The sequence below is a fragment of the Populus trichocarpa genome, chromosome 11, assembly GCF_000002775.5.
Source record: "Populus trichocarpa isolate Nisqually-1 chromosome 11, P.trichocarpa_v4.1, whole genome shotgun sequence".
NCBI classification, from domain to species: Eukaryota; Viridiplantae; Streptophyta; class Magnoliopsida; order Malpighiales; family Salicaceae; genus Populus; species Populus trichocarpa.
Window position 1 is genome coordinate 4,312,955 of NC_037295.2, and position 13,862 is coordinate 4,326,816.

Sequence of the window (13,862 nt, forward strand, 5' to 3'; positions counted from 1 at the left end):
TTTAGAGGCTTGACCCTTGTCAACCACGTGTTTCGTATCATAAAATCGGCCGATTATCAACCAGAATTAGCAAAATAGTCGGTCTCCTATATATGGAAGCAAACTAATTTACTCTTTAAACCTTGATTACATAATATATATATATATATATATATATATATATATTTTATTTTTTTTATTTTTTTTTGTTTTTAGTTTCGATACTCAATTTACGATCCCAAACATGTCTTGCCCATTAAAGCCAATAATAATTATAATAATAATTATAATGTCTTGACCATCTTGAAATGATTTTGTAGAGCCCAGCTTAATTTGATCCATGAAGTTATATAGTTTCATTACACTAACCAGATTCTAATAACATCATGCTTTAAATCTGTCCACTCCTTTATTTTTTCCCCCTTTTGGGCTTTCTTCTTTGTTATTATCTGCTGATATTTCGTGATAGAATAAACTAGTGCTTAAAACAAGAAGCTTGCATTAATTAGTAAGCAATTGTTCGGCAATTTTATTTTTATTTTTCTCAGAAAACAATTGGGCCAAGCTCCTGTGCATGTTTATCTTCCTCTTAAGATAGAGTACAAAGGGAATGCATCATGGATTCATGCCACTTATGATGCATGGATCAATATGATCCATGATGATATGGGAGAGTGGGAGAGAAAAATTTACTTAACATCCCCTATAAAAGGTAAAGATTTAAATAAAATAAAAACAGAGAGGGGGGAGGTATGTAACTTGTAAGAAAATGTCAAAGGAGAGAACAAAGTTTGGAGGTTTTTACAAAAGAAAAGAAAAACAAAAACTCTTTCAAACTCTTGAAGAGATTAAACACTGAGATTAAGGTATATTTAAGGTGTGAATTATGAGTATAGTTCATGTTCTAATTAAGATATGATTATGTTTAAAGTAATAATATAAGTTTCACGGAATATATGTGTTTTGCGTGGAATGGGTTTTGACCAATAGTACTGTTTCAACGTTTTAAATTGAGAATTTAATTTAACCTATTTGATCTATATGATAAATGAGAATTTAACTTCACGTGTGTGTATAGGAGAGTTTATAGTTATTATTAACATAAATGAGAATTTAATTAACCTCAAAATACATTAGAAGAGAAGAAAACACATGTCATCAAAACCTAGATAAAAACAAAAAATTATAAAAATACTTATCAAACTTTATCAATTATCAGTAAGGTAGTTAATTATATAGTAATAATTATTTTTTAAAATATTTTTTACTTAAAAATATATTATAATAATATACTTTTTTATTTTTAAAAATTACTTTTAATATCAGTACATTAAAATATCTAAAATTATAAAAAAAATAAATTTTAATCCATCCCTGAAACAAAATAGCACCAAACTGAAACATATTCAATGAACACGGACGGTTCTAGAGGAGCCAATGAAAATTCAGAGTCAAAGGTTTCACACCAAGCCATGACAGAATTAATGTTACAGCACTAAATGTTAATCAAAGAGACTAAATTTATTAAAATGTGTTATAATATGGTTGTATATATATAGCCGGAATTGATACAGGGTGAAAAGACGTCGCGTCATTCATGGAGACCCCCGTATGTATGGAAAATCAAAGCAGCCCCACCATTTCTATCTCTGAAATCACGAAACTTTTCAGAATAGCATCTCATCATATTGCTATATATTTTGCTTTTTTACCTTTGCTTTCTAGTATGTATCATAAAAGCCTGCTCGATCCAATTAAACAACGACAAGCTAGCATCTCTAATTACATTGGTAGAGAGATCCATATCTGTATAGTAGTGCAGTCTTCTTCTTTTTTTTTTTTTTTGGAGGTAGTACTAGCTACTATCGCTGCAAGTACATTAATGGAGAACAACCCTAGTTCATCAAGAACTGACAGAAAAACCATAGAAAGAAATAGGAGAAATCAAATGAAGGCACTCTATTCCCAGCTCAATTCTCTTGTACCCCATCAAAGCTCAAGGGTCTCCATCCCTCCCTCAATATTGTTCACACGTTATTGCTGTACATTGCCTAACATGAAAGCCCTTTTGTGATGATCTTTCTCTGATCTTTGCTTCTGTTTTGTGTTTTTTTCTCTTCTCTCTTTTTATGGTGGTCGCAGGAACCAGTACTGTCACTGCCTGATCAACTAGATGAGGCTGCAAGTTACATAAAAAGGCTGCAGACTAACTTGGAGAGGATGAAGGAAAAGAAAGACAATTTAATGGGAACGGAAAGGAAAAATTATGCAAGCATGAGTAGTTGTAATGGAACAACTACTGGGCTAAGATCACCACAAATTGAGATTCGCGAAACGGGTTCCACTTTAGAGGTTGTTTTGATAACTGGCCTGGATGGTCAGTTCATGTTCAATGAGACCATTCGTGTGCTTCATGAAGAAGGAGCTGAGATTATTAATGCCAGTTTCTCTGTTGTGGAAGATACTGTATTCCATACAATACATTCTAAGGTGGTAGTAGCATAGGTGATAGTTTCTAATTAATTTTACTGGAAATTTGTGTTAATTCTGTGATTATTGAAGAATATTATTGTGATTTTATATTATCTTTAAATTTTGGAGTTTTTCTTGAACCTTATTATTCCTTTTATATAAATTGTTCAGGTTGGAGATTCTGCCCCCAGTAATGGAGCTGCAAGGATATCTCAGAGGCTAAACCAGTTTGTCCAAGATGATAATGCGCTTTAAAGTGTAGCGTGAGATTTGCTGGCTTAAGTTGAAGAACACAAGGAGACCTCATTACTTGTACAACAGAAGTAAATTACCAATTATGTTTACATGTGTGTGTGTGTGTGTGTGTGTGAGAGAGAGAGAGAGAGAGAGTTTTCCTAGCCAGAAGACTTGCTTATGCATGTCCAAATGCATCTTAGCAATATATTTAAGATTTATAGTTCTTGTTCCTAGCTATCAATCTGGGCTTTTCATGTTAATTCATGTTGGATAGAACTAACTGATATATAGATTAGATACATCTACACTGTATATTAATCTAGTACACCATTGAAACTCAAGCAGATCGACTGCTAGAAAAAAATTGATCAATCTTGAGTCATGGTGCAGATACAAAATCCCACGAGCAATCCCTGGGATAATATCAAAGCGTCTATTCCAATCCAATACTGATCTTCTTCTTCTTGTATCTAGGCAGATTTTGGAGCATCTTTGTGACGTTGTGTCATTCATAGAGTGGTATATTTTCAACTCAATGGTGAAAAAGCAGGATAAAGCCTTGCAGGAGGCTATAAGTTCTACAAAAAATAAACAAGTCCAAGCTTTTGTTAGGAAAGTATTCATAAACCAATTCTTGTTCTTCTCCCTCAACACAAAATCCAAGAAGTTTCACAAGATTCCTGTGTTGAAGCCTTGTATTCCTTGTCCTGAACTATTCGATAATCTTTTGACAGCAATATCTTGTCCATCAAAGAAGCTGGCCCTGAAATCATCGCATAATATTAATCCATAGTAATACTTAAAAGAATGCAACTGCTAGCAGCTAAAGATTTAATATACTTTGGGATGTTCATAATATTTCCACGAGTGTTAGAACCTATAAACTGAGCCAAGACCACCTTAGCTGGGCTGAGATTTTTAGTTGCAGCAGAATAATGGCTAAATCAAAAAATGGGCAATTCTGCAGATTGCCGGCCTTTCTTCGTGCTCATTTGCCTTCAAAGCAGCAAATGGCCTTTCTGTACAATACTTGGAAGCCATTTATATGTTAGTGTTGCTCAAAGACTTGGTACTAACAATGAAAACTTGCAAGAAGTTATACGCCAGTCATTCTATTGCAGCCGCAGGCATACAAAATATTCAAACAATGAGAGCTTAATTTCCAAACCCTTAGTTTCTTCTTCCTTCTCCATAAGTAAGCAAACATGAGAATGAGAATGGTTTTTCCATAAGATCTGATGTCAACTCTGTGTTAATAAGAAACCCGACTTATATTCTGAAAAGTAACCTCGCGAAACCTCACGGGTACGATGAGAATTCTGTCATTACATTTCAAGTCAATATTATGGAATAAATTAATTATTGAAACCCTTCGAGGAAGGGAACAAATTTGTGGAATCTCAGTGTTTTAATAAATAAAGGGGTGGCAGGTAGCTGGGATTCTTTTCTTCGCAAATATAATATTCTCAGTCTTCTAATAAATAAAGTGGGGCAGCTAGCTTGGATTCTTTTCTTCGCAAATATAATATTTTCTGAGGCGTTTGTTGAATAGAAACAGCATCTGCAATAATTATTTAGGGCGTGAAAAACATGTCTCTCCTAGAAAGACACTTAGCGTAAGACCACTTGATTCAATGTCTTACGTCATCAGGGTGACGATTGAGGTCTCTATATTATAACATCATCTATAGCATATAAATGGTCGGTCGCTTTAACTTCAAAATTCTCAATAAGACGCTCTGAACTTTCTATGTTCACATGGAAACCATGTCTCTGCAGACTGGCTTACTAGCTAATTAAGAACAGCTTTAAGTTTAATTTTGTTTTGGATTCAGAACTGCTGTTTTGTCATCTACATGGAGATCTTGATCCTCATTGCTTGGTATATCTGTGAAAAGAAAAAAAAAAAAGCTGTGCATATTGGATAAAATATTATGAGTGTTGAAATCTTAACCTCGAAACTAATTGAGCTGTTTGTGGGCTTCGGTAGAGAAAAAACTTACAATCCCACCTATTAATGGTCGGGTTCTTGAACTCGAGCCTGTTTTTTACTGTGTTTTTAATTGTGTTTAAGTGTATTTTAGAAATATATTTATTTTGAAAAAATATTTTTTAAATATATTAATAATTTCATCGGGAAGGATGATTCAAACAATGACCCTATAGCCCTCTCCAATTTAGAATTAGCATTATCCGACCTTAATCTGCCCTCTTCTCCACACTCTTCCTTTAGGAATCTAAGTTTCCTTTCATTCCTTTGAACGTGGATTTGATTTTGTCTAATCTGATCGCTGCCAATCTTGAGAGGTTTATTCGGAAACCATATGTTCCATCTCCTTCACCTTCCAAGCTCTCTTCCTCGAAATTCGAGACTAGTGCAAACATCAGTTCTTCCTTTATAGAGTCTCCTGGGCTTTCCTATGAACACCATGTTAAAAACTGAGTCCGTCCTTGATTGCTTAATGATACCTTTGAATACTTTCAAAATCATTGTAAAGCAATTCAATTTTAAAATTTTAATTATTAATTAAAATTTTAAAATGTAATGTATCCTCTTATATTATGTTCTTTGAGCTTGTATAAATTTATACTTTAATTTTACTTCAAATTTAGGATCACTTGTTATCAAAATTCTAACATCATATAAAAAATTAATTTAATCAAAATATTTAAAAATTTCAAAATATAATTTATATTATTTTTTAATAATCTTCTACCTTCGTCAAACTATCCTTGAGCTTTTTCAATTCATATGCATGGTTTCCAATCCGGTCTTTCTGACATAGTTGTGCAAGTTTTAAGAGCTTTATTTTCATGTCCCATCAAATATCACTCAATCGCCTCTACCTCTAAATATTATCTGCCCAATGATTCCTGGAGTGGTGTGATTACTCCATGCAAAGAAGCCCTTGAAGGAGTTCTTTGATTACCTTAACATCTATTATTGATCGATTTCTTGAAAACCTACCATTTCACCATCGCTCAACTCTCTCCGAACTTTCCACGTTCATTTCTTTGGGCTGCCTTCTTTTGACACCATATTGATCGGCCATATTCCCTTTAGATTATTTACCATTTTTACTTCCAAGCTCAGTCAATTTTACGTTCATCACCTGGAAGGTCGATGGCCCAATGGCCTTTTCCAATTGTCTCACAAAGACTAAAGTACTATGATCAGTTTGATTTAAATCAAGCCAGAATAACTTTTGTTGATAGTATAGCCCTATGGTTATTGTGTAAGCTTGAGTCTTAGTTGATAATGCATGTCAAATTCACTCGACTCAATGGACTACCTGACTAATTTCTTCACAGAAATTGTTTTTACACACAGGACTTGTTTAAATCAAGCAGAATACACTAGTTTTTGTTATCCTTCCTCTTCCCTGATTAAGACTACACACTTATAGCTTGACCTCCGATTTTTAACCCAAACCAAACAAAACCTAAAATACAATATGTTCTCTTCTTTTCCTCTATTTAATTTGGTCAAAGAGCCCAAACTTATTATAAAGAAAACTGAAAAGAGCAAGCAAAACTGATGTATATGTAAACGTGCCCTCAGCTTTTACTATGAATTATAATCTTTTAATTTGGACATTGAACATTTTTTTTCTTTAATTGTATCTTTTACGAGTTGTTTAGGGTGTTTTGTGGGTTGTTAGTATCTTATATATCTTCATGTGTTCTAGAGATTTAAAGCTTTTATTATATTTTAAAACTTGATTGGAGCTCAACTTAATGAGATATAGTTTGAATTTGTAGTAAAAAGATACAATTAAAAGATAAATGACCAATTAAAAAAAGAAAAAACCGCATGGCCAATTTTGAATTAGCTCAAAAGCACACTTTATGGTCCACCTATTTTTCTTTTGCTTCTTTTATAGTCCCTTTAAATTTTAAAATTCTAGTTTTGACTCAAAACTTTATTTTATTCATTTTCAGTCTTCGAGTTTGAGAGATAAAAGAGAATGTTGTCGAAAAATAGCTAAAGAAGGAGAAAGTCATTAGTGGTGTCAACGACTTCTATTTGATGAGATGAGTTTTATTAAGGTGTTTTTGAGCCTTCGAGAGCGTTTGGAAACGCGGGCCAACCCACATTTCTAAAAAATTCAAATTTTTTTATATGTTTTGGATCGTTTTGATGCGCTGATCTCAAAAATAATTTTTAAAAAATAAAAAAATATCATTTTGATACATTTCGGAATGAAAAGCACTTTGAAAAACAACCACAACCACACTTCCAAACAGGCCTTTGTGGTCGTTTGTTTCCGTGGTTGCTTCTGCGTTTAAAGCCAACCACGGAAAACAAATGTGTTGGTAACGGATGAGAAGTGGATTCACCTGCGTGGCCCCCAGCAATTCCTGCATTAAAAACGCAGGCTCACTGAAAGCAGCATTGTGCTGCTTTCAGTGTGGAGAGCTCTACTATTCACTTAAGTGCACAGTGGAGCTCTAGAAAGCTTCACTGTGCACTTAAAAATGAATAGTGAAGACATGCTCCACTAATAAAGTTTATAGCTTTAAAAGGATTATAAGAAAAATAAACGCATTTTAAATTAAAGAATTAGCAAATATGAAGTTAATTTCACATAAAGTGAATAATTGGTATATATAGGGGGGAAAAGAGCATTTAGTCATTACTCGCTCACTCAAAATTAGAGTACAATATTTTGAATTTTTAATGTATCCCTTCATTGTATTAGAAATAGCTAAGAGCCTTGTTTTGAGTATAAAAAAGTTGTTATAAGATTTTTTAGTGGAAAACAAGTTAAACATTGAATTTAAAACAATTTAACTTTTGGGTGTAAAATAAATTAAGTACCACTCTTTTAAAGTACTATTTTACCACTTAATTAAAAATGAACAAAAAAGTTTTAGCGTGATCAAAATACAAGAAATCATTTGATCAAGTTTATGATATTTATTTAAAAAGAATTTGAGCAATAATACCCCTATATTGATAAAATATTTTCTCATGAATTTTTTTCACTATGTATAATTTGACAATAAAATTGTTTTTGGATGAAAAATTACTTTTGTGATACCAAATTAAATTTTATAAAGACTTACTTACATAATAAATAACTTAGATATCTTCATGTCAAATTTGCATCCAAATAGTTAATTTTTCTCCATTTCATATAATAGAAAAATCCCCACAATATCAAATCTTGACATGCATATTAAATTATTGTTATCGTCGAAATTATTAAACCATAGGTGTTAGAAACTTTTAAGTTAACAAACATCTTGTCAACCCCTTAAGTAATAATAATAAAAAAGGACTAAACACGTGGGCCTGGCCTACAAGCACACACCCTAGGTCATCTTTCTATTGAGCCAAGTGCGTGAGCCCCATTTATTTGGCCAGGTGCTTGGTTCTTTTATATGTTTTATTTTTAAATTATTTTTTGAGTTTTGATTGAAATGTACTATAAAAAATACTTCACATGATATTTCAATTATTATTCAATTTTGTCATGATTTTTTAATAATATTATAGGTTTTTATATGAATGTTAAGAATTTCCTTTTCAATTATTATGCACCAAATATGCAATAAATAAATAAATAATTCCTCATGAATATTCAATAAAAATAAAATTTTGTTTTTAAAATTTTTTAATAGATTTTTTTACATGATTTTATTGCATTTCGTAATATATTTTATTTCCTTCAATCACATAGAAAATATAGACATATTATTTTAATATTTTTTAAAACTTATTATTAAGATCATGATAGTTTTTTTAAAATAATATTTACAATTAAAAAATATGTTTTCATTGAAACTACCAGGAGATACATTAATAAAGAAATGAAGTTTAGATTGAAGACATGTTTTTTCTACTTATTGAAAATTTTAACAAATTTTTATTTTAATTATAATTTCCTTTTATTAAATATATGCTCTTGGTGAAAAAAATACCGTTGTTTGTTAAAATATTTGGAATGTTTTATGATGATATCATGGATCATTTTATGAATAATTATGTATTGGTCCAATAAGAAAAAAATTTAAAACAATTTTTTTTATTAATATTAAATGATAATAAAATATTTATTTTCTTGATGTTTTAATAGTTTATTTTATATATTTTTTTAAAATTTATTGTTCATATTTTTTTTCATATAGTTGATGAGACATGATTGATTCATGATTTTTTTATTTTGTAAGTGAAGCTTGATTTTATGATCATAACAAGCTTTTGCTTAAAAAAAACCTCTTCGTTAAAAAAAAAATATTCATTGAAAATATAAAACAAAGTGTGTGAATAAATAAAACTTAGATTTTTATTAAAATATATGTTTTCTTTCTTTTTATTTCAAATTATTATAATTTCTTGATTTGTTTTTATTGTTGTTGTTTTTTATTCAATTATCTATGTTACTAATAATAATAATGGTTGTTAAAACAAAAAAAAATACATGGATTAGAAAAGATAATTTCCAAAAAAAAAATGCATCTTTTTTATCTGATTTTATTTATTATCTTTCTTATAAATTTCTATTTCTATAATAATCTAATTAAATAAAAAAAATAAATTCTAAAAAGTAAGATTATTAAACAGGATCAAAATATTAAACTAAATCATATATTAAACGAGTTTATCCAATTAAAAAAAAGATTGATGATTTATTCAAAAAAAAAAAAAAACAAATCACCCTTCCTTGACTTTCCAACAACTACATGACCAAATTTGGAGCAATAGCCCAATAGGAGATAAATAGTCTACCATTATAGGCGTCAGGTCACCTACCTTCATGCAATCTGTCTCCTAATTTAATAAAACAACAAAGAAAACAAAAAAGGAGAATTACTATAATTATTTTTAATAATTATAATACCACATCAATTGTGAAAAATAATACCTTTTGCTTCTCTAAGGCAACAAAGAAATTTATTTATTAAGAGTATAATTAACTAATTATATAGTAATTATCAAAATTAGGAAGAGATTATATATTGTTTTACAATATATTAAATGAATCATCTTAATGGTTCATAATATCTTATTTATTATTAAGTGAATGATATTTATCTTTATTTTAAAGGGAATATCATACTTTTTATATTGTAATTATATCCTAAATACTAATAAAAATTAAAATTATAGGATGATTAGTAAGTTTATTTGGTGATAAAATAAATTATAAATTATTGTGATATAATAAATAAAAGTTTTTTATAGTTCGTAACTTAAAAGCACTATAATCATAATTATAATATCTTCAAATAACCCTAGAACTGGCTTTTTACTAAGACATTGATTATTTTAATCTAATATTTAAAAACTTTTTTTAATTAAAACTTAATTTTATATATACAGGCATACATTAAAAATTCCATATTATACTCACTCAACAGCCCAGGCCTAGTATCTTAATTCGCAGGTAACCTTCACTCAAAAGGTCAAAACCTTACCTCCTCCACAAGCAACATAAACAAGCAGGGTTTCTTCAACCTCCAAAAAAACCCCCCATCGTCTGGGGTCCGCTTTCAGATCACTCAAATCAACCTCATAACCTCCAAATTCCATTCCAATGGTAGACGGCTTCGAAGTAGGTGCCGTCCATTTCAACTCCGAAGGCTGGGGTCCGCCGGACGCCACCGTCACCCCAACCACCACCTCCACACTCCCTCTCAACGTCCCCTACGCTCCCTTCTCTCGCTCCGAAAAGCTCGGCCGAATCGCTGATTTCACTCGCATTCTTAACCCAGGCTCCGGTGAAGGCGGTGGTGGTGGCCGCAAAAGCGCTGCATCCGACTCCGTCTTCGACTTCACTGCCGATGATTCCTTCCCCTCTGGCGCTGACAACGACTCCACTTTTCGTCTCGTTGACGGGAAGCCACCTCCAAGGCCGAAGTTTGGACCCAAGTGGCGGTTTAACCAGCACCACCGACCTCAGCTCCCGCAACGTCGCGATGAGGAAGTAGAGGCAAAGAAGCGAGAGGCGGAGAAAGAGAGGGCACGTAGGGATCGACTTTATTATCTTAACCGGTCCAACCAGAATCAGCAACGTAGGGAAGCGGCTGTGTTTAAGAGTTCTGTGGAAATCCAGACGGAATGGAATATGCTTGATAAGATTCCGTTTAGCATATTTACGAAACTGTCCTTCTCAGTCTCAGAACCGGAGGATATGATTTTATGTGGTGGGCTAGAGTTTTACGATAAGAGTTTTGATAGAATTACCCCGAAGGCGGAACGGAGATTGGAAAGGTTTAAGAATAGGAATTTCTTTAAGGTAACTACTACTGATGATCCTGTTATTAGAAGATTAGCTAATGAAGATAAAGCTACTGTTTTTGCTACTGACAATATTTTAGCTACATTAATGTGTGCAACCCGGTCTGTTTATTCGTGGGATATCGTGGTTCAAAGGGTAGGAAATAAGTTGTTTTTTGATAAAAGAGATGGGTCTCAGCTTGATTTGTTGTCAGTTCATGAGACGTCACAGGAGCCTTTACCCGAGGCCGAGGATGATATAAATTCGGCATATTCATTGAGTGTTGAGGCTGCTTATATTAATCAGAACTTCTCGCAGCAAGTTTTGTTTAGGGATGGGAATAAGGTTTCGTTTGATGAGCCTAACCCCTTTGCCAATGAAGGGGAGGAGGTTGCATCTGTGGCTTATAGGTATAGGAGGTGGAAGTTGGATGATGACATGTATCTTGTTGCAAGGTGTGAGGTGCAGAGTGTTGTTGAGGTTAATAAGCAAAGGTCGTTTTTGACGTTGAATGCTCTTAATGAGTTTGATCCTAAGTATTCTGGTGTTGATTGGAGGCAGAAGTTGGAGACTCAAAGGGGTGCTGTTTTGGCTACCGAATTGAAGAATAATGCGAATAAATTGACTAAATGGACTGCTCAAGCGTTGTTGGCTAATGCAGATATGATGAAGTTAGGATATGTTTCTAGGGTTCATCCAAGGGATCATTTCAATCATGTGATTTTGGCTGTTGTTGGATATAAGCCTAGGGACTTTGCTTCTCAGATTAATTTGAATACCTCCAATATGTGGGGTATTGTGAAGAGTATTGTTGACTTGTGTATGAAATTGAATGAGGGTAAGTATGTGCTGGTGAAAGACCCATCTAAACCACAAGTGAGGATTTATGAGGTTCCAGCTGATGCTTTTGAGAATGATTATGTGGAGGAGCCTTTGCCTGAGGAGGAACAAGCTCAGCCTCCTGAGGAGAATGCCGAGAATACAGAGGCAAATGGGGTGACAAATGATGTGGAAGATAAAGAGATTGGTGCTCAAGTTTGAGGGTAATGGTCTACTTTTTCTGTGATTAGTTCATTGTAATTAACTGCATTTGACATTCAACATATAAATATGATGATGATGATGGCTTGTGGAAATTATACTGAAACTTCTAGGTGATAATCAAATGTTATCATGTCTTCTATTGTGTGATGACCAGTTTGTTAAGTGGTCTCTGATGTCCCTTTGCATGAGAGGCTGAATTAGCATTCAGCATTACAGTAGATTAAGTCATGATTGGAGTCAAGGTCTGATGTACTCATAGGCATGCAGCAAGAAATGGAAATTCTATATATTGATTCGATCAACATATCTGAAACTATGACAGTTTCCCCTTAAATATTGTATCTTTTGGTTGCAATTTCGAGAAGATATGAAATGTTTTTTTATCAACGCTAACTGCTATCATGGTTTCCATTCTGTCAAGAGAATTTGTCCCTATCATTTCATTTTCCTTTCTGCACAAAGTGAATGGTTTTCTTGCAAGGGTAAGCTTTTATTTTTCATGATCATCTTTATTCCCTGTTAACATCTTTCCTCCTAGCCTTCTTCCAGTTTTTTTATAACTTGCAAGTCATAGGTTATCCGAGTCATTAGTCATCCCTTGGAGATCTGTAATTGAATGGATGATAACGATTTGGCCATAATTGTGTCATCTTGAAGTCTGCAGTCTGGGGCTGAACAAATGGTGACCTTCGAAGTTTCATGTCACTATGATGTTTTACTCTACACATTTACAACATTCTTGCCATCATTTATTTCATGATATCGATGGAGACATTTCGTAATTTATCCTGATGTGAAAATCAATGTCCTTGTTAATACTGTTTAATGATGAGAAAGAAAATCCAAAACCTGTTGGGTTACTTTTACTATGTTTGATATTTTTGTGTCGGTTTTTCATGTTGGCTCAACCTTTCTACTCAAAATTCTTCATCAAACTACTGGTGGAAATAACATTTTTGAAATGTTGGTTTGAGCTAACATTTATATTCCACAATCTATCTTAATCTCACCCTACTACTAATTTGAGTTTCCATTCCAATATATAGTTTTAGGTCTGTTATTATGCCTCCATGCATATATTGTGTTCATTTCTTTTAATTGAGTTTTCTACTTTGGTATATTGTTGTACTTTGATAATGGTTATGTAATTGCATCCTTTTCTTTTCTATTAATGTTTGCCTTCTTTTTGAGAAACCAAGTAAGAGGAAATAAAATGATGACAGGTTAACTTGTCACAAGTCAAGATCACTTTCTGATGTCCATAGACTTTGTCTTTTTTTATCATGTGTTACTGATTTCAATCGAAGGAAGACTCGAAATGATACGTGTGTTTTATTTCTTAGAAAAGTTTTCGACATATCTCTAGCCTCGTCTTTGTTGGTCTTTTGGATGGTAGACATTGGAGAATATATTCAACTAAGAAGTTTGCTGTTTAACTTGCATTTCATCTCGAGTCATCATCTGTGCACCTTATCCTTCCATGTTTGGCAAGATGTCTACATGTTTGGTGATAGTACCGGTGTTTCTGTGGAAGAGAAAGGTCATCTTATATATAGTATTGTCTTTGGTTAACTTCATTACCCTTGTTTATGAAAGAAGCCTAAGCCAAACATTTGTCAGTATTGTCCATTAGCAAGGCATGATACATGTGATCAGAAGCAGTCATAATACTCACCAGCCAATACTTCTGGTCGTATTTTCATATAGGTTTTTTATTTTGGTTTCTATTTTTTTACGTCTTTTCAACTTGCACACAACTGTTGCAATTTGATTACAAAGATTTTTAGCGTTAGGCGACTGCTGCTTTTCTTGAGACGTAGCTGTACCGAATTTGCAGTAGCGCTGGAGTTTTGTTTGCCTGGAAAAAAATATATATACTATTTGGGAACTTGGAGTTGGAAT

The 13,862-nt window shown here is 32.6% G+C and overlaps 2 protein-coding genes across 4 annotated transcripts; both read left to right on the top strand.

Annotated features, from left to right (window-relative positions):
- The first annotated feature begins 1,696 nt into the window (after positions 1–1,696).
- On the top strand, positions 1,697–3,032 carry LOC18103032 (transcription factor bHLH162). Of its 3 annotated transcripts, none has more exons than XM_024581105.2 (3): positions 1,697–1,981; positions 2,122–2,484; positions 2,623–3,032. In XM_024581105.2, the coding sequence occupies exons 1-2, from the start codon at positions 1,706–1,708 to the stop codon at positions 2,482–2,484; spliced, it is 639 nt and encodes a 212-aa protein (XP_024436873.1). In that variant the 5' UTR covers positions 1,697–1,705; the 3' UTR covers positions 2,623–3,032. The 3 variants fall into 3 exon arrangements, with proteins under 3 accessions (XP_024436873.1, XP_052301462.1, XP_006377370.2); XM_052445502.1 differs by having other exon boundaries at positions 1,700–1,960; positions 2,122–2,469; XM_006377308.3 differs by having other exon boundaries at positions 1,714–1,981; positions 2,122–2,469.
- A 7,027-nt stretch (positions 3,033–10,059) lies between these two features.
- Positions 10,060–12,264, top strand: LOC112323318 (eukaryotic translation initiation factor 3 subunit D). The gene has a single exon (XM_024580924.2). It carries the CDS (start codon positions 10,233–10,235, stop codon positions 11,955–11,957), a length of 1,725 nt encoding a protein of 574 aa, XP_024436692.1. The 5' UTR covers positions 10,060–10,232; the 3' UTR covers positions 11,958–12,264.
- The last annotated feature ends 1,598 nt before the right edge of the window (positions 12,265–13,862 follow it).

Coding starts and splice junctions, on each gene's coding strand:
- LOC18103032 (XM_052445502.1), top strand. CDS start 1,706: ATGTATCATAAAAGCCTGCTCGATCCAATTAAACAACGACAAGCTAGC. Junction 1,961..2,121: donor ATTCCCAGCTCAATTCTCTT/GTACCCCATCAA, acceptor TGGTGGTCGCAG/GAACCAGTACTGTCACTGCC. Junction 2,470..2,622: donor TCCATACAATACATTCTAAG/GTGGTAGTAGCA, acceptor TAAATTGTTCAG/GTTGGAGATTCTGCCCCCAG.
- LOC112323318 (XM_024580924.2), top strand. CDS start 10,233: ATGGTAGACGGCTTCGAAGTAGGTGCCGTCCATTTCAACTCCGAAGGC.